Source organism: Suillus subaureus (genome assembly GCF_016647635.1).
Source record: "Suillus subaureus strain MN1 chromosome Unknown BJ212scaffold_19, whole genome shotgun sequence".
Lineage (NCBI taxonomy): Eukaryota > Fungi > Basidiomycota > Agaricomycetes > Boletales > Suillaceae > Suillus > Suillus subaureus.
Window position 1 is genome coordinate 199,687 of NW_024538575.1, and position 18,189 is coordinate 217,875.

Consider the following 18,189-nt stretch of genomic DNA (forward strand, 5'->3'; position numbering starts at 1 on the left):
AGAGTGGAAGGGCACCTTGAGTTGGATCAAGCCTCTGGAGCAGTCAAACAAAAAGGGAGTTCCTAGACAGAACTACGCCTTTCAGGAATAACTACCGGCCCTGTCCGGTTCTCAGTACTAGGCGGCGCCAAGAAGCTTCGCCAAGCGCGAATCCCAAGATTGCAACCAAGTTCTTTGATGGTAACAAGCATCCAAAAGCGATTCGACATCAACAATAAGGCCGAGGGCCTCGTATCCGGCACTTTTACCTATCTTGTATGGGCAAGATGATGCCAATTATTGTTGCAGGACATTGCGAGTCCTCCAGAGCCATATATTGATAGGGGGTGCGGCACAGTTACATTGCAGTGCTAGTGATCCTACTGCAGAAGCAGAGTCAAAAGTAGGAGCGAATAACCGGCGAACCGCCATGTCATGAGATGCTGCGGTTTGTCAATTCCATGAAGCGAGTGCCCAAGGACGTGGTAAATTGTGCACACCCCAGACCTGGACAAGGCGAACCGACTCTATGTATAAGAACCATCAGATCCAAATGAAATCATACCGGTTATATACCGCATGTCGTGTCAGAATTGTTATCATCGAGTCTTGACATCAACAATGTCAATGAAGGGCTAACAACAACTTTTGTGGCAAGTCTCTGCAACCTCTCCAGGTACTCGGACAATAACACTCATGTGCCACGACACCTGAGACCATGATGGAATGATCAACTTGTTTACCGCGGAGTCAGTGATGTACACGGACAACTTTGTGCAAGACGGGGTCTCAGACTTCGGCGGGGAGCGGGCGGGAATCGAAATTTGGGTCGGAGCTAGGAGGTTCTCTTCGGCCAACTTGGGAACGCATTTCTGTCGTCAGTTCATCACTCTTCTCGTCCGTGCCATGCTGGAAGATGAAACTGAAGTTCTAGACTGGGGAAACGAGGAGGAAGACCGGGGAACTTCGGAACAAGATCCAAGTCTCGCCGCCGAGGACGCAGAAGATGCTGTGTCGCTTGGAGGTGACGAGGACGACGAATTTCTGACATACCAGCCTCGCGTTTCACAGGGCGCTTCTCAGCGCACACAGTCTCCTTCAAAGACTGTTAATCACACTGAAAAAATCAGGAGATATCAGTTTTTGGCGCCAACGCTCGGGGCAAGGCTCTTGAGCATGATAGGCCCAAGACGCCAGCAAGGACTCCTCAGGAAACACAGACGGTTCCTGAACCATCTCCAGCCCTCAACCGCCAGCTGTCGTTTGGGAAACTTACTCATGCTCTTCCTCCCAAACCAATAGTGTCTTCAGTTCCGTTTATGCATCCTTCTGATCCGTCCATCATTGAAGCTACAGCCATGGCGGCTCGTGTCGACCGGGACAAGAAAAATGGCATTGTCGTCGTCTCCAAGCCCACGACATTTGAATCAGGGGATATACTTCCCCCAGATTGGGAGGTTAGACACCCGAGAAATGGCCCTGGTGTTTATTATTATAATTCTCGTACCAAGGAATCGACCTGGACGCGTCCTGGCAGCTCGCCGCCTGCTCGTGATCGGCGCGTTGCTGACGAAACCCGGGATATCGTTGTTATCAGCAAGACTGATGATTCTTTGACCTCCCGTATAGGCCGGTCAAATGCTAGTACCATTTTATCCTATGATGATCGCCATTACCGTCCTGGAGAAAGTACTCGGCGGGATGAGCGACTGCCAATGCAATCCTATGGTAGCCAAAATGATTCTTTCTTGGCATCCAACAGAGCCAATGGAGAACGGTCCCTTTCGCCGCCTCTACGTCATCGCGCAGATGACCGCGTTTTGTCTTCTCGTCGCCAGCGGTCGCCTTCAGCCAATGGGGACCAGAATAGGGGCAGAGCATCCACAAAGGACGCTGTACGTCCCGGCTCACCTATAGCAGATGTAGACCGCGTTTGGGTAGCACCTCGAGTTCCGTCGCCTGTCGATCGGTCAGTGTCACGCGAAGGAAAGCATCGTGAAGCCGAGCAACCTTCTCACAAAGAACGCGAGCATCGCGAGACCCCTCGCGATGCCGACAGAATGTCGACAACAAGTACGTTATCTACATCATCCCCTATCCTCATCCCTCGTCGGTGTATCCTGCTCCTCCTGGGGTATAGGGCGCAATGCCTTTGCTGCGTCCCGCACAACCCCGAGAGTTGAGCTGCGCAGTACCATATTTCGTTCTTTTGTATTCGACTTCTTCCTCGCATGGACACACGGACGCTCATCATGGATCCCTATCTTCTTCCCCCTTTTCCCCCTATCCTTATATCTATCCTCTCTTTTTTCTTTTCTCCTTTGTTATTCTCTAGGACCCAGATCGCCTGTCAGTCACAGTCGTGACATTCAATATCCGCCTACATTGCCGTCTTCGAACGATCCCGACATCTCGCCCAATGAGTTGCCGTCCGCAGCGAGGCAGAACAGTCGCTTCATTCAAGTGCCTTCTGCTCAGATAGACCAACGAATTTCAGATCTACCCGACAAGCCCTCGCGAGAACCGCGCCGTCAAGCCAGGTCGCTTAGCGCAGATGGGACTGGGTCTCATCATCGAGCAAGTGATCGCCATAAAGCTGATGCAAGAGCTCACGAAAGTCCGGACATGGCGCCTCAGACGTTGCCCCAAGCTCCGCGGGAGCAGTTGGTACCCCTCACCCCATCCCCCCCAATCGAACGTACGTATTCTTCACCCATCCACTCTTCCTTCCTCATGCCAACGTCGTCTGCCATTCGCGTGCATCTCTCGCTTGTTCAGGCTCTCGAAAACGGGTGCCTTTGCCACCGCAACGTGACAGTTTCCAGGAAGGCTCACGTGGCAGAGCGGATGTCGGGTACCGCTCGCCACCGTCTGCCACTCGTGATAGTGCCCCGGCTTCTCGGTTGATCGCCAACGATGTACGCATTCCTTCGGGCCCACGCCTGTCTCCTTTGGAGACATCAAGAGACATCAGATCCTCCGACGCCAGAGGATCTCGGCAAGCACACTCTAGATCTGCGCCTCATTCGAATTCTCAAACAGATACCTATGCTCATAATGAGTCTAGGGACAAACGAGGCAAAGATCATATGGATGTTGATGACCCTCCTCCCTCCAGTATCATCAAGTCCACTGAACCTTCGCGACAGCTTATGAACAGTCAGCGCTATCGAGAGGATCGCGACGGCTCCGCTCCTAAACGTCCTCGGGCAATGATGGACGATGTTGATATGCCTGCACGACGGAGATCTCCAGGTAGGCACTTAAACCACTCGATTCATTCATGTAAAATAAACTGGACATAGATCGCTCTCCCAAACTGTCGCGTTCTGAATGGAAAGAGCCTCGTCGCACAGTACACGAAGATGTCTCTCGAGCTCCGCCCTTGCGAGATGAAAGGCGTGCGCCTGTTGAGTCATCGACTCGGGTTAGTATCTTTTTGACTGTCTTCTGTTGAGTTTTTAAATTTGGATTTACAGCGCGACGCTTCTCGTCGTCACGTTGATATGTCCAGGCCGCCTCCTAGTGCCCCAACGCCAAAGCTTTCTGGAACAAACAGCATGCCAATTGGTGGTAGAGGTAACCGTTTTGGTGGTTCTGCGTCCATTTCACCGCATCCACCGCTATCGTCTGCGCCTTTCCTGCCTCCAGCGAATTCTGCTTCACGGCGAGGTGCCCATGTGTCTGGAAGTAATGCGCAGCCTGTGGTTTCTCGCCCTGTTCGTCCACCTACTGGTGCGACAGACAACCACGATCGACCAGTATGTTTTACATGCACATCATCGTGACCGCTGTTCCTTACTTACACCCGTAGCCCCGTCTGGATATTGTCTACGATAGAGAACGTTCAACTAAGATTTCTGCTGATCAACATCGGCAAACAGAGCGCGTAGTTTCACCTGTACGTTCTCTGTTGCGTGGAAATAAATTGAGGCCTTACAAGTTTATGTTACAGCTCCTTCCGCGCAAGCCTCTCTCTGTGCTTGATCCACCTGTGAATGCGCCTATCAATACAGACTCACCATCACGGCTAGGCGCACGTGCAGCAAGAGTGGGTCTTTTGAGCATAGTCGTTGGAGCTTGACTGATTGTAGCACTGTAGACTCGCTTTGGACCTCCAGTTCCGGAATCTGAGGGCAAACCACATCTCAACAACAGACGTGATCAGTCGCCTGAGAGTCCTCACTCCCATCATTATGATGATCACGCTACCCCTCCTCCGCTTTCCAGGGACTCTTCCATGACGTCGGCACGCGATGCTGCTCATCCGTCACAACAATCCAGACATGACGGGGACGTCTCTCTTCGCGGTCACCAGCTGCCTGAACTGCGGTCCTATGCCCCTGAGAGAAAGGAGGCAAAAGATCTTCCTGAATACCCGCGTAGCAGCGGTCGTAATGATCGTCATGACCATGGTCCCCCTTCATTGGATCATACTAATGAATGGCGTGTAGATGACTCAAAAAATTCAAAGTGGTCTAGATCACGAGATTTACCTCCGCACGAGTCCTCGCGCCACGTCAATGTGGAGTCATTGCCCTCCGGCCAGCATGCTGCCAACGGCGAAGGGTCGCATCAATCTCTTCCGCTTGCTATGCATCCAGAGCGTGCACGACTCCTGCAGAATAACCTTCCTCACTCTCTACCTCCTCGCCCCGACACAGAACCAAGACGTCCTCGTTCAACTCGTCCCCGTCATGACTCTACGCCTTGGGCATCCTCCGGTTCACGCTTTAATCAGCACTTTGAGGAGACTGTCTTCCCTGGAGATCGTGTTGATCGACCATCTAACAACCACGGAAACTCTCTAATTGATCGGTTGGGTGTCGATGGCGGACAATCATCCTTTTCATTGAGAGATCGCGTGAAGGTCCCTATGAAGCGGCCTTCGGATGACCTTACTGTGAACGACGCGTTGATGGATATAGATGATGGGCACGAGGGCTCCAAGCGGAGCAGGAGGCGAGGGGGAAAGCTCAAGAAGCCAAGACGTGCGGCATGATATCCTAGTATCCAATTTTGTTCTTTTCGTTCAATCTTTTGGTCTGCTTTCGGTGATGCATTTCCATTGGACAGTATTAGCATTACAATCCCATCTTGTCATGTCTAGTGATTATGGTTAATCATCTTTTGGTTCGGCACCTTCTGCAAGCTATCCTCGAGAGATGAGATGCATGTTAGTTGGTCGATATGAAGCTACTGTACCTGTCTAAAATTGTTGTGTTCCCAGTGCATTTGAACAAAGTCCAGATCGTGTCGCGGCATCAACCATTCCAGAAGTAGGAAGAACAGGCAATCCACCACAAGGATGATTGTGTAGATCGGTCCTGCAAATGGACCCAGTTCCATAGTTCTATAACATTTTAGTCAGGGTCTACCAGCACGGTGCGTACGAAGTTACCTTTGCATCCGAGTCCAGAGATCCTTCTGCTCAGACTTGATGACAGCGTCGTACACAATCTCAGTTCGTTCTGCGACTTCTCCCCAGTTGTAGAAGTCTTTTACCCTTTGATGAGCTTCTATGGGGTCATGCTGGCCCTTCGAAACAATCGCGACCGCCTCGGACAGGGCACGAATCAAATCTGCAAAAAAAATCACGGTGAAAAAGCGGTCCAGAATGATATGTGCGACTTGTGCAGCGTCCCACACGTACCGTCCTCCTCTGACTTCGCAAATGAAATCATGTCATGAGGGAGAATCTCCGGGACTCCGCCTACTCGTGTCGAGACCACATAAAGACCCGCGCATGCAGCTTCCAATATGGCGATCCCAAACGATTCCGTCAGTGATGTGTTCAAAAATATAGATCCTCGCACGAGAACCTGCAGAGACGTGTATGAATCATGATCATGAGAGTCGAATTTGCTCGTGTTTACTTACGTCTCGCACGTCGCGATGTCGAACTGGACCAAGGAGTTCTATGCGGTCTTGGAGGAGATGTCGTTCTCTTACTTGTAACAGGTCGTTCAGCTTGGGTCCGTCTCCCCCTGGGCCAGCGAGTTAGGGTTAGATGATACTGGGGATGGAACGACTTACCTACGATGAAATTGACGTTAGGAAAGGCGGAGCATATTCGGGGGGCAGTGGCGACCAGTAAGTCGATGCCTTTACGATAGGCTAGACGAGACAAAACCACGATATAGACTGAAGAAAAATCAGTTGTCCCCTTCGACCAAAACGACATGGAAATACTGACTGGTTTCTGACGACACCGGCTCAGTAGCTGGAGTAAACTGCTCCGCAACCAAAGCGTTTGGAATCACATAAACATTTGGCCGGACGACAAGTGCAGAGGAATCTTCAGACTTCTCAAACAACTGTCCACGCAAGACTGTATTTTCCCTCCTGATTCACGGTCACGAGAAAATAAGGACAATATCGATTGTAAGAGTCGACCACTTACCCAGTATGCGAGACACAGATCACAGCGTCGACATTTTTGAGAGCAGCCGCAAGGAGTTTGTTGGTTAATATGCTCGCTGCATCTTCAAACCCAAAAAGACTGTGATCGGTGAACACCGTGCGGACGCCAAGATGGTGCGCGTGTAGAATAGCCTCCTGGCCCAGAGACGATAAACTCGCGTGCGCATGAATCAGGTGAATATGCTCGCGTGCAATGATGACGCGGAAATACGGCAAAAACGTAAAGTAATTCGGAAGAGTGGCGGAGGAGGCGATGGTAGGAAATGGTATGTAGTATACCTTCAAGCCTGGCAGGAGCCAGCGAACACCCACTCTGTCTGGAGCATGACTGTGTGTGATTACGATCACCTGCAAATGTTGGATGCAAGATAAACGACATTGTAGAGAACGTCAAAGCAAGTGTGAAAAATCATGCCTTGTGACCACGACGGATGAGATTTGCACTGAGCATGAATATGTGGTTTTCCACTCCTCCCACGTTCGGGTGGAAGAAATCAGATATCATCCTGAATGGTGTAGCATTTAGAACATGTTTCGCTCTATACAAAATACATACGCAATGGCGAGAGGCTCATGCTTCATTTCGTGACAACAACTTGAGTGAACGGTTCTCCGCGAGTAATACACCCGAGGGGGAAAAGAAAAGACAAAAAAAGTGGCTCGACCCAGGATCGAACTGGGAACCTTCTGTGGACAAGCTAATGTGAGACAGAAATCATAACCATTAGACCATCGAACCATATAAGCTTGGGTGTTATTGTGTGGGACATGGCATGATATAATCATACTTGAACCGCAGGAACTCAACGGTACCGGGACTTCGCCTTTACCGGTCACTACCCAGCTCATCCTACTCCGGTGCAGCGGACCTACTCCAGTGCAGAGTCGTGACAGTGGTGGGTATATGGTGTCTCCTCTTAAGCCAGTAAATATGGAATGCGCACCGATCCATCTGTGCTTCTTTATTTCAACGCAATGGCCTCGTTCTATTCCACTGAGGTGCGCTTTGAAAATGTAGAAGACCTGATGGATGACTGAACCAGGTTGGTTTTCAAGTTATACGTGACGATTGATCAAAGAACACCTTTCGAAGAGGAACCTCTTCCCGAAGCCCTTCGTTACGATGACATGTCCCTTCTAATGAGGGTACTCTGTTTTTGTGCACTGGGGCGGCCCGATCTGGAAGATCATTGGAAGTCGCTGCAATCCGAGAAAGCATTCGAAATCGTTAGGACCAGAGTGTCCTCCATCTTGGACAATATTGTTACCACAGTAAGTTATCCGACTCCACGCGAGCTGAAGCCTGCGCTAACATACTCCCCAAAAGGCGGGCGTCCTCCTCGCTACAAGTGGTGTATTCGTCACTACGGGCTCTCCTGTGACCTATTTTGACTATTCATCACCCGTTTCCTATTTTCTACTCCTCGTATCGTTCATGCTCGCCATGATTGCGGTCTTAACATCTGGCTCGAGCATGTTACGCTGGATTCATACCGACCGGCAGCAGACTCAAGAAGTAAGTTTTATTCTCGCTCTATCACTTACACCAATTTTACGGAATATCAGCAACTCAAGCTAGGCGGCTACTTCGTCGCGTCCTACCTGTTGTCAATAGTCACCCCCATGTTCTTCGTAGTCTGGTCCCTGCATTTTTTCGTATTTGGTGAGTTGTTCCGTCATCGCTGCTCTTTGTGGCCTCTCACGCATTTCACCTCCAGCGATGTTGATAGCAGGCTTTTGTTCCCAAAGCCCAGTCTTTCGCGCCCTCACTACACTCTGGTTGGTGACGTACGTTGCTAACATTGGGACGATATCGATAGAATTTATGCGGAAGTATGTGACAAGCCTCAAATCACGCTAGATATCGTCAGCGCGTGGCTTCTGGGCACATATTATAATGACCGGGTAGATGTTTATAAAGGCAATCCCTTCTTGTTTTAACATTGACTAGCGCTTGTGCATGTTAATAATATTATAGCCTCCTTCATGTTAAACATGGAGTGTACCACACTCCGGCAGATACACACTGTGTACTCGAAAGGTAGACGAGTGCTTGTACTTGTAAGGTGTTAACAGCAGCCGGGCGCAGTGCCTTGTCACGTAGCGCTACCGCAGCACGTGTGCGGTTCAGTCTATAGAATGATTCACAGCACGAAAGACATGACAGAAATCATGTGATCCTCAGGCACTCAGAGGTTCCTGATTTGGTAAGTCATACCCGCCAAACACCGCCAACCCGCGGTAAAGGGTCACGGTATGGTCATGGGTACCCAATACCGTACCCGTACCCGCCGTACCCGTCAGCAAAGAACCGCGGTGTTACCCGCCGTACCCGTGCGTTTCCCAAGCGGCAGCACTAGCTATATAATGTCGCGATCCAATCCTACACCATATTACAACAATGTTCCGTCCTGACACAGATCTCCTGCACTCATTGTCTGCTGAACTCTCTCAGCGGCTCAAGGATCTCCTGGATCAAGCCCTGCTCGGGTTTATACGTCCAAATTCTGTGTCTCAATTTGCTCAGCATGCTTCCGAGTTGGCAAGCTTCCGCGAGGCCATGGCACAGAGAAATTCGAATGATGATGCAGAATTTCTGCGCAGCTTCCGAGAATTCATTCCTATCACAAACTACGAACATTACAGGCCGTTCATAGCCAAGTTTTTCACGACGCCTTGCAAGGAGTCTGACCTAAAGAACATGTTTGCCCCAGGACTACCCTACTGCTTAGCCGTTTCCAGCACGACATCTGGAAAAGCACCAAAGACATTCCCGATATATCGACCTGCATCGCACCTTTTGCATCATCCTGTATATCTGTCGCTTCCCAACTCAGAGGGTAGTACTTTATCACCATCTTCTCTGAGTTTTGGGCAAGCCCTGAACATGTATTTCGAGGACGGTCATAGCTCCAAGGTATTGCCAGTGTGCTCGGTGACCGTCGGTTTTCTGCGAATGCAAATGAACTGGGACCTCGAGCACGACAAGGACAGAATTGATTTATGGGGTCAGCCCATCACTCTACTTTTGCATGTGCACGCTGATCTCTAGGCAACTTTCAGTTCCAGGAAAAACGGATCCGTACGCGATTTCTTTGGTGAAGAGCTATCGCGCTTTCTTCATTCTGAATGCGCTATTTGCACTCGCAGACCGTCGGGTGACAACCATCCGTTTCCTCTTTGCCAGTGTATTCGTCAATTTTTTGCAGTATGTAGAAGATGACTGGCCTCTGCTCGTCGACTGCATCGAGAAAGGGATCATTCCAGACATGGAAAATCTAGATCATTTGCGAGAGCCTTTACAGGTCATATTTGTGCTTGATTGTTAAATTTCATTCAGCTCACGATTTCTCGCAGAAACATTTCACTCCAAATCCTCTTCGTGCTGCCGAACTTCGTGAGATTGGGCCTCCTGGAATCCAGGGCTGGGCAGTCCGCGTGTGGCCTGACTTGAAAAAGTTCATTGGGGTCACTGGAGGCTTCGCTGCTGCATCCGTTCCAAAAGTACGTCAAGTGTGGAAAGTCTACTGCCCAACTGATAGTCAGCGACACGAGGTTACTCACGTCCTCGGACCTTCTGTCGCCATGCAGTCTCCTGGTTATGGCAGCTCAGAATGTTATATCGCCATGCCATATTTCAACGGCGACCCTAATACCGACTACAAGGTAGTACCCGTAGATGGAGTCACCGAGTATCTGGACGTGCATTCCAATGAGCCTTCTGAGCGTGTATTGTCTGCTGTAAGAACCGTTCACTGCATCTCAGTTTTGTCTGCTCATCCCCGCCGCAGTGGGAGCTTGTGATCGGAGGGCATTACGAGCCCGTCTTGACGACACGCAATGGCTTGTGGAGATACCGCATTGGCGATGTCGTCACCTTTAAAGGCTTTGCGCCAGATGATGGATTACCCGTTATCAGTTACCTTCATAGGCGAGAGTGAATTGTGATTTCATCGATTCCAGGCTTAGCAGCTGAGATGCCCGCAGAGGAAGTAGCTCACTTGAGCTGGCGTATGCATCAACGTGTACAGAGTCGCAATTGACGAACGCGATCGTATCTGCCTCTACACGATGGATCGGCCAAATCATAGATTTCACTGTTGTAGCCGACGACCGAGACACGCCAGTCACTTATGGGTACTTGGTAGAAATCGGAGGTGAAATAGGTTTGTGTTGGCTTCTTGCTCTTCTATACGACTGCGTTAATTTATATTCACAGGAAAGGACGCAAAAATGGCGACACAGCAAACTTTCGAAGACCTCATGAAAAACGATGAGTATCATATAGCTTTTTGGCAAGGGAGAGCAAGAAAGCCAACCATTCGTATCGTGGAGAAAGGCACGTTCACAGAATATCGCAGGCAGAAATGCGACAAGACAAAGATCTCGATGGGTCAGGTGAAGGTTCCCATCGTCTTATCTGACCCATCGTGTAAGGAATGGCTCCTGCAGAAAGTTACCATGGAGTTGTAAGATTTGTACATACAAGTCGAAGAGGGGCGAGAGTAAAATGACTGGTCCATTTTCACAAGCCTGGGCTTAAAGTGGTTGCTGCGCCCTGGATGTACTCTCTGGTAGCCAAACTAGAAAAGGCTAGAAAGAGAGGGAAGGCAAAATCCTATGATATGTCCGATGCGTCGCAATACCTCATTCAAGAATCCAAGAGAGAGGGGGGGCGAAAATCAAGGTCGCAGACATCAAGGCGGAAATCGTACGAGGTCAAAATACAAGAGGCGCAGATTAAGCAGTTGAGGGATTTGTGTGGAGGGTATATGGAGGGGTGAACCAGTTCAGCGACGAGCATACAGTTTCCTGTAGTAAAGGTGTGTTTCTCCTGCCAGAATTTTCTATTTCAGTTCGATTCGATTCGGCGGCAATTTCAAATCCCGCTCGGCAACACTCCGCAGCACTCCGCACGGTGGTGAGACGTCATCCGAAGCTCTTTGCATGCTTGCACCGCTCGAACAGCCCTCGGCAGCTCACACACTTGACAGGGACGTTCTCGCAGTCTTTCTGTGACCAAGATGGGTAACCAATTAAATCAAACGCCGTCGATGTCGAAGGGGAAAATCGTTAGCACTGAAGAATAATCCAAAAGTCTAGAATAATAATGTCAAATAGGATTGTGGCTTGGAGGAGACTGCAACACGCATATCAGCATGTATAACTGTACTTGCATGCACGCAGGAGAGTTCAGAAGGAGTCGGGAGTACCCCGGACCGGCGACGCGCGCTGCCATACATCCGTTTTCAAGTTCTCTCTTCTGACAATTGCAACTCTCGCCAGTCAAAAACTAAGCAAGCGTCGAAGTCCCTCGGGCCTCTAACCTTGACCGTGTCCAAATGAGACTGACATAGTAATATTTCCTTCGAGACCAGGAAGGCCTCCGAGGCGCTCGAGAACGGCCGAACCGCACGAGTCGGAAATCTTGAGATTTATTAATCTCCACCGAGTTTCGCCTCTCATCAAACCGATCAAACCTTACAGCTGGCGCAGGGGCGGTACGGATCTGGGCCAGATTGTTAAGTCCAGAGACTTTTCTGAGAGAGAAATATTGAATAAAATATTGAAGGTACGAGAAAGATTATAAGCTTTATGGTCAGATTTCGTGGCAAGTACACTGATCATATCCATACTATTCCATTTGACACCATGGCCTCACTCTATTTCACTGAGATGCGCTTTAAGTAAGCTATCAAACTCCGCGCGAGCTCAAGCCGATGCCGACATACTCCAAATAAAAGGCAAGTGTCCTCCTCGCTACAAGTGGTGTATATCTCTCATGCTCGCCATGATTGCAACGTCCATATCCGGCCTGAACATGATACTCTGGCTCTGCACCGACCGGCAGTGGGCTCGGGAAGTAAGGATTTTTCTCGCCGTATCGCTTACACCGGCTGACCTAGTATCAGCACTCAAGCAAGGCGGCTACTTTGTCGTGTCCTACCTGTTGTCAATGGTCACTACCAAGTTCTTTATCGTCTCATCTCTGCATTGTCTCATGTTTGGTGACAGTGGGTAGATATAATACCCGTGGGGTGCGCTACCTACATACTTGCAATAAAACCAATACCTGCCATGCGGGTGCAGGTGCAGGTGACGCTGCTGACACCCGCAGGTTTACCAATGGCATTGCCTACCAGTGAGAAGGAAGCTTAGTCGTCTTTTTTGTATGGCTTTGCATGTCCCTTATATACATTATATCGATTAAAATTTACATCGCCCGTCTATATAAAAAATCCAGCTCAGATCTGTACATACATCGGTGAGATAGTCGAGCTCTCTTGTCGCCGACAGCGAGCACGAAGGTCCGGTGATGACATGACTCCTTTTTTATATATTGATTCCGATTTATGTCCTTTGCAGAGCGATACTCTATGTAGGACAGTACAGACTAAGAAATGGAGAAAGGGAACACTATATCATAGTTTGGAGCAGAGATGGCGGATGGCACGTGGATATGCTGTTGGAAGTCAACCCGCCAACATAGTACATAGCGTTTCGTTTTTCGTTTGACTTAGACTCATTCACCACGCTGGCGGAGTTACCATATTAGGCAACTCCACGCACGGTACTTTCGTTACAGTCTCTCTGCGTTTTCCCCCAGTCTCTTATACTCGACTGGGGGTAAGTCATATACTAGTATACACACTGCACTCCTTACTGATGTACTATAGAACTCACTTGAGTTCGTTCTCTTTAGACGCTTGCCGTCTTTTATATGCGACAAGTTCCGAGCTTTGACAATATGAGCTTATGCCATGCGGCGTTCAAGTTGCAGCTTTGGGGGAGCGTGTGCGAGACGGTTTCTCCCAGGTCCCAAGTGATAAGTCAGGGGTGCCAATGCTGGATCAACAAAATGCCGATCACCACACCGAGAAAATTGAGTATGGACAACCACCCTTACAGCGCTCATCATAAAAGTCCATGAATTGCGTCAAAAAAACTAAAATTAGTGAACAGAAATCATCAGGTACTAAGAAGAAAGCAAAAGCAAAAAAAGCATAGAACGCTCCAAAAAAACATTAACCATCCATTGCATGATATCGTGGACCGCACCTAACCCTCTACAACGTTCAAAGCTTCTACAGATGACACGTGGGTACTCCAAACCGCACCTAGGTCAGGCAGCGTCGACTCGATTCTATGAGGACGACGGCCAAGTATCAGAACACTCCTTAAGCTCCTCTTCCACAGCTTTCCGGCCTGCAGCTGTAAGAACTGGAATTCCAGAACTGATATCTTGTTCAAAATACTGGGGTATAAACCTGCGTTTGAGTCCGTTAGTGGTCAATCCGGCACAAAAAAAGACTGAGAATGAAAAAAAAAATAGAAACTCACTGAGCGCCCTTCCTCTTCCTCTCACCCGCCTCATCCCTCTGCTTCTGCTCAATCGCAAGTTTCGCCTTCGTAGCCTCCCCATACTCCTTCGCAAGCAGCCTAGTCGTTACAGCATCCCACAACTTCCGGCTTTCATTCGGAAGTTGCCGTTCTAGCGGACGAACCTTCTTCGGGACGACAAATAGCGTCGAAAGATCTACAAGCGTGGCATATTCCGTTTCTGACAACGAAGGGACCGAAAAACTTGGCGTTGATGGGGATGATGCTGCAGATGTGGATGTGGATGGACCAGGGGGCGATGCAGCAGTCCGCCGCCACCGTATATGATTCCGCCAACATCCATCAAAAACGGCTACGACCCGAGCTGTGGGGACGTGTTTCACTTTCGTCCATTCTTCATGTTCTGTGGATCTTTCGTCGTATGTGTGTATCACGCCCTCGACTAAAAAGTGTGCGCGGCCTAGCCATGACTTGTCCTATTGTCAGCATCCGTTCCCCTATTACTGGGGAGAGAGAAACGCACCTCTTCTTTATACTCAATCACAGCCCGATACGATACCCCCTTCGCACCCACACAAGTAACGATCGTACTATCCCCAACAGTGATATAAAAGCTCCCTCTCAAGATCCCATTCACATTAGCCACCGGGTGCGTGATGTGGTACTTCTCGCCCAAGCCCGGGCCCGATGTAAGATTGATGTAGATGCCCTTGTTGAAAGACCCCGGGGCGACGCGCACAGTCGTACCGCTCACTTTTGCGCTGATCTGGTCGATCCCTGCCATTTCCACACCACGCGAGGGACATGAGGCATAGTATGCGCTTACGGGAGGGTGATGCGATACTTGTTCTGTTACGTATACGACCCGGATGTGGTCCTTGTCTTTGTCCTTGTCCTTATCTTCATTTCTTCCGCTTCCGTTAAGAGGAGACAACGAGAGTTTAGAAAGACCAGCATCGCCGACGAGGGATGTAGGAGCTGTGCTTAGGGTGGGAGATGTCTTGCCTTTGGAGGTAGAAGTGAGGCTGAGGCCGCTACGCGTGCTCTTTGAGCTCTTGCCGCTGCGATTACTCTTCACGCTCACTGTCTCGCTTCCTTGTGAGGCCGGGGGAGGGGGGACAGTCGTATGGACGCGGAGAATGGGGGGTTGGGTTGGATCAGAACTGTATGAGACCGGTGGGACGTCCCAGTGCCCGCGGAAGTGCTCGCCTAGGACGCTGTTATAGGGTTTGCAGACTTTGCCGTGCTGTGTGAAAAATCAGTAGGGCGTTGGGGTTGGAGTTGGAGTTGGGAGAGTGAGGAGTAATGATTGATTTGGACGTACGACGAATTTAAGATCCTTTGTGAATATGAAACGCACGACTGCTAGGATGCGCTCGAAGGGATCGCTTGAATCGTTGATTCTATTTTAGCACGCCCATCAGCATAGCGAACACCCACAGGCACCCACAAAGGGAAAGAAATAGTACTCACGCAGCAAACAAATCAGGTCTATCTAGATAATGCCAATACTCGAGATTTGGAAGCGGCTCTAGGAGACTTGCGGGTAATGACAGGCGCCTAACTGACGATTGAAAATTAAGAATTAGTGGTAGGGTTCGTGCAGGAGAAAGAGAGATATGAACGGACATGGCAGCGATATCCTTGACCCCAAACACTTCTTGACAAGCTGAACGATCATGCTCAGTTTGCCACCTTCGCCTACGTCGCCTGAGTCAGGGAGGGAGATGGTTGGGCCTGGGGCTTCGTCGTCTTCTTCTAGGACTTCACCGGAGGGTATCTTAATGATTGCTTCGTCGGCCATTGTTGACAATGATCTCCTTGATCTTGATCGTTGTTCTTATGCGTTGTGGATTACAGGAGAGAATGGAAGGAAAAGAAAAAAAGGAAAAGAAAAGGAAATATGCGAAATTGCGCTGTGTGGCTGGAGAGAGATGTCACGGTGGTGTTCAATGAGAGAAGGAAACACGTGCGTTGCGTTCGATAATATTACTGTATGGGCGCCTATTTACAGTTACTGGTGGGATAAACCACGGATTCAGATTCTCAGTTATTCAATTCGCAAAACGCAAATCCAGCATGCACGAAAGGACATGGCCGGTAACCATACAAGGAATTTTCTAAATCGGCAACGCCTCCATGCAACCCTCATTCGGAACGCATGCGTGTGATGCACCACGAGCACGGAACGCCGCTTCTAGGGTAAGGGGCTTTGGTAGGGAAGAGAAGGTCTCTGGCAAGTGCATCACTGAAACGAAGCATCACCATCACCATGTCGATAAAGTCAACACTGTCTCAGCTGACACCTGTTTACATCATGGGAAACTGAAACTGACGCTGGGGCACTGGGTATCCTCGATCATACACATGTTCTGAGGAGTTCCATAATGAAACCTTATTCGACCCGCTAGGAAGCAGTAATACTAATGCCTTCCCTGATAGCAAGATGGGTTTGAAGGAACGTTGCAGTCACGTATCATACACGCTAGTGATATAGCTAATCTACCTGGAATCAGCGCATCAGCTGGATAAAATACCACAGAATCGAAACTTGCCACAAACCGCACGAACGCTTGTGCATTAAACACCACACTCAAGGTGTGGCAACACATAGGCCCTTCAAAGACTCTATCGCCATCCTCGCGCCCATCCTCAACTTCCTCTCTTCCCCCTCAGCATCAACATACCCAAGCTCCATCTTCAGCGCCGCCTTATCTTCTCTCCCAGTATCTCCCTCCCTCTTCTTCCGTGCCCACCACCTCATCGCGCGTTCGCATGACAGCCGCACGTGTATATTTCAACAGATGAGCGCGGGGGGTGGAACGCTCGAGATATGCGAGAGCTGGGGCGAGGGACATGCTGAGTGGTCCTGGGTGCTGTACCTCTTTGAGGAACTGGGTGACAATTGGTGGGAGGAGGAAGGGCGCTCGACGTGTGAGTTGGATATTGTCGTGCCACTGTTGAAGTTAAGTTAGACTGCGAGTGGTGCTTGAAAGTGAGAGACAGTACCATAAAGACTCGGATTCCATCTTTGGGGCTACGCCAACGGAAACAGGGACGTAGCCTTCCGCAAGAGCTGCGCATACTGATACGCCTAAAATATACCCCCTCATCTATCCCTCCCATTCACGCTGGAAGTAACACCAATACCGCAGTAGTACGGGCATAAGCGATAATGGCGCCTGCGAATACACTGTAGGTGGTCATGGATTTGCAATATAAGGAAGCATCGAACGAACCACCCCCTCGATTCATCCGTCTTGAGGCGACTTAGTAAAAGTTCGAGATTGGGTGGCATTTGCACTGGCACTGCAAGTCCACCATCTCCTGTTCCTGCGCCAAAACCAGCTTCTGATAATAACGACGCACAAAGACGAGAGTCGTATGTAGGCGGGAGAAGAGAGTGTATAAGGAGTATTGAGTGAAGATGACGTGAGATTGTGTAAGCCGAGGTACCATTCGTCGGTTGCTAGATTCGCACGCTCACTACTTTGCTGCTTCCCTGAAATCCTAGCTTTGAAAATATTGGAAGTTCCTGACAGTACTGAATCAACGCAAAGCCTGTCTAACTCGAGGCTTACACAGTTTGGATCTTAACCGCATCATGCAGATAAAAGCTACCTCGCTCAGCAACCCAACGTTTGACTCAGATATCAACGTTGAGTCTGGCGATACAGATCTGGCAGGTGAGATACCTAGTCGACAAACTCGGACGCTAGAACTGGCACATGGATGCGAAGTTCATTCACCATGTCTACTACCACTATTGTTGCATGTGTCGAACCCAGTGGGTAAAAGAGGAACGTTAACCTACTAGTCACGGTTTCAGTCCTTCGAAAGAGACGCGGCTAGTACGGCTACGCCGGAAGTATGATGGGGGATGCGAGTTTCCGAAGGTGACGCTCATTACAAGACAAGCTTAAAGCGCAGCATCCACATTCGTCGGTTCCCATGTGATTCGCACATTCAGTCCAAAAACCACTATGTTGGAACTAACGCTGAACATGTGATCTGATCCAAGACCTACAAAGAGTCTTCTGCTTGCGATGCCCGCAGTCCGGGTTACACACGGCTCAGAGAAAGCTACCTCGCTTAGCTCAGATATCAGCCTCAAGCATGTTTGCCCTGGCAGGTAAGATGCACAGTTGCCGACACTGATCCACATGGATGTGAATTCCTGTGTGCTAGTGCTACTGCATGTCAGCATGTCAGTCCGAGTGGGAAAAGAGGAGCCTAGTGACCCATGGTCTCGGAAGACGTGTGAGTATTAATAATCTCACCTGATTATCATTATCCTAACAATCACTGGGGAGCAGTGTTAGGGACTTCTGTCAGTGCCAATTGGATGAAGCACTCATCGTTACCCAATGAAGACTTCTAAAAGGGTAATAATAGCATGCGTTCAACTCGAACTATGCCATAGCCATTAGTTCGAAGAAGCCGGAT

The 18,189-nt window shown here is 49.6% G+C and overlaps 7 protein-coding genes and 1 non-coding gene across 8 annotated transcripts; 5 read left to right on the forward strand and 3 right to left on the reverse strand.

Annotated features, from left to right (window-relative positions):
- The first annotated feature begins 292 nt into the window (after positions 1-292).
- BJ212DRAFT_253438 (uncharacterized protein) lies at positions 293-1,376 on the forward strand. The gene has a single exon (XM_041342750.1). It carries the CDS (start codon positions 706-708, stop codon positions 1,279-1,281), a length of 576 nt encoding a protein of 191 aa, XP_041192205.1. The 5' UTR covers positions 293-705; the 3' UTR covers positions 1,282-1,376.
- Positions 1,377-1,829: 453 nt separating this feature from the next.
- On the forward strand, positions 1,830-4,248 carry BJ212DRAFT_253507 (uncharacterized protein). The gene is made up of 5 exons (XM_041342751.1): positions 1,830-2,677; positions 2,758-3,234; positions 3,285-3,406; positions 3,794-3,880; positions 3,935-4,248. The coding sequence occupies exons 1-5, from the start codon at positions 2,029-2,031 to the stop codon at positions 4,061-4,063; spliced, it is 1,464 nt and encodes a 487-aa protein (XP_041192206.1). The 5' UTR covers positions 1,830-2,028; the 3' UTR covers positions 4,064-4,248.
- A 927-nt stretch (positions 4,249-5,175) lies between these two features.
- BJ212DRAFT_1447395 (glycosyltransferase family 4 protein) lies at positions 5,176-6,907 on the reverse strand (the record flags this gene model as incomplete). The annotated part of the gene is made up of 8 exons (XM_041338394.1): positions 5,176-5,332; positions 5,381-5,561; positions 5,633-5,801; positions 5,860-5,966; positions 6,016-6,123; positions 6,176-6,324; positions 6,383-6,750; positions 6,818-6,907. The coding sequence occupies 8 exons, from the start codon at positions 6,905-6,907 to the stop codon at positions 5,176-5,178; spliced, it is 1,329 nt and encodes a 442-aa protein (XP_041192207.1).
- A 151-nt stretch (positions 6,908-7,058) lies between these two features.
- BJ212DRAFT_t76 lies at positions 7,059-7,141 on the reverse strand. Its single transcript has one exon. It is a non-coding gene; the product is annotated as a tRNA-Val (tRNA).
- Positions 7,142-7,215: 74 nt separating this feature from the next.
- On the forward strand, positions 7,216-8,387 carry BJ212DRAFT_1359242 (uncharacterized protein). The gene is made up of 4 exons (XM_041335847.1): positions 7,216-7,674; positions 7,730-7,918; positions 7,969-8,065; positions 8,121-8,387. Exons 1-4 carry the CDS (start codon positions 7,531-7,533, stop codon positions 8,261-8,263), a joined length of 573 nt encoding a protein of 190 aa, XP_041192208.1. The 5' UTR covers positions 7,216-7,530; the 3' UTR covers positions 8,264-8,387.
- Positions 8,388-8,803: 416 nt separating this feature from the next.
- Positions 8,804-10,875, forward strand: BJ212DRAFT_1273342 (GH3 auxin-responsive promoter; the record flags this gene model as incomplete). Its single annotated transcript, XM_041331078.1, has 7 exons — positions 8,804-9,410; positions 9,466-9,707; positions 9,760-9,906; positions 9,958-10,143; positions 10,194-10,339; positions 10,396-10,568; positions 10,622-10,875. The coding sequence occupies 7 exons, from the start codon at positions 8,804-8,806 to the stop codon at positions 10,873-10,875; spliced, it is 1,755 nt and encodes a 584-aa protein (XP_041192209.1).
- Positions 10,876-11,999: 1,124 nt separating this feature from the next.
- On the forward strand, positions 12,000-12,881 carry BJ212DRAFT_1359271 (uncharacterized protein). The gene is made up of 2 exons (XM_041335848.1): positions 12,000-12,265; positions 12,315-12,881. The coding sequence occupies exons 1-2, from the start codon at positions 12,185-12,187 to the stop codon at positions 12,546-12,548; spliced, it is 315 nt and encodes a 104-aa protein (XP_041192210.1). The 5' UTR covers positions 12,000-12,184; the 3' UTR covers positions 12,549-12,881.
- Positions 12,882-13,307: 426 nt separating this feature from the next.
- BJ212DRAFT_1359273 (uncharacterized protein) lies at positions 13,308-15,768 on the reverse strand. Its single transcript, XM_041335849.1, has 6 exons — positions 15,393-15,768; positions 15,217-15,303; positions 15,068-15,146; positions 14,267-14,989; positions 13,744-14,213; positions 13,308-13,670 (listed from the first exon to the last, which is right to left on the reverse strand). The coding sequence occupies exons 1-6, from the start codon at positions 15,545-15,547 to the stop codon at positions 13,547-13,549; spliced, it is 1,638 nt and encodes a 545-aa protein (XP_041192211.1). The 5' UTR covers positions 15,548-15,768; the 3' UTR covers positions 13,308-13,546.
- Between the last annotated feature and the right edge of the window lie 2,421 nt (positions 15,769-18,189).

Coding starts and splice junctions, on each gene's coding strand:
- BJ212DRAFT_253438 (XM_041342750.1), top strand. CDS start 706: ATGATCAACTTGTTTACCGCGGAGTCAGTGATGTACACGGACAACTTT.
- BJ212DRAFT_253507 (XM_041342751.1), top strand. CDS start 2,029: ATGCCGACAGAATGTCGACAACAAGTACGTTATCTACATCATCCCCTA. Junction 3,407..3,793: donor CTGTTGAGTCATCGACTCGG/GTTAGTATCTTT, acceptor TTACACCCGTAG/CCCCGTCTGGATATTGTCTA. Junction 3,881..3,934: donor CAGAGCGCGTAGTTTCACCT/GTACGTTCTCTG, acceptor TTTATGTTACAG/CTCCTTCCGCGCAAGCCTCT.
- BJ212DRAFT_1359242 (XM_041335847.1), top strand. CDS start 7,531: ATGTCCCTTCTAATGAGGGTACTCTGTTTTTGTGCACTGGGGCGGCCC. Junction 7,675..7,729: donor TGGACAATATTGTTACCACA/GTAAGTTATCCG, acceptor ACTCCCCAAAAG/GCGGGCGTCCTCCTCGCTAC. Junction 8,066..8,120: donor CCTGCATTTTTTCGTATTTG/GTGAGTTGTTCC, acceptor TTTCACCTCCAG/CGATGTTGATAGCAGGCTTT.
- BJ212DRAFT_1359271 (XM_041335848.1), top strand. CDS start 12,185: ATGCTCGCCATGATTGCAACGTCCATATCCGGCCTGAACATGATACTC. Junction 12,266..12,314: donor ACCGGCAGTGGGCTCGGGAA/GTAAGGATTTTT, acceptor ACCTAGTATCAG/CACTCAAGCAAGGCGGCTAC.
- BJ212DRAFT_1359273 (XM_041335849.1), bottom strand. CDS start 15,547: ATGGCCGACGAAGCAATCATTAAGATACCCTCCGGTGAAGTCCTAGAA. Junction 15,304..15,392: donor CTTGTCAAGAAGTGTTTGGG/GTCAAGGATATC, acceptor ATCGTCAGTTAG/GCGCCTGTCATTACCCGCAA. Junction 14,214..14,266: donor TGATTGAGTATAAAGAAGAG/GTGCGTTTCTCT, acceptor CAATAGGACAAG/TCATGGCTAGGCCGCGCACA.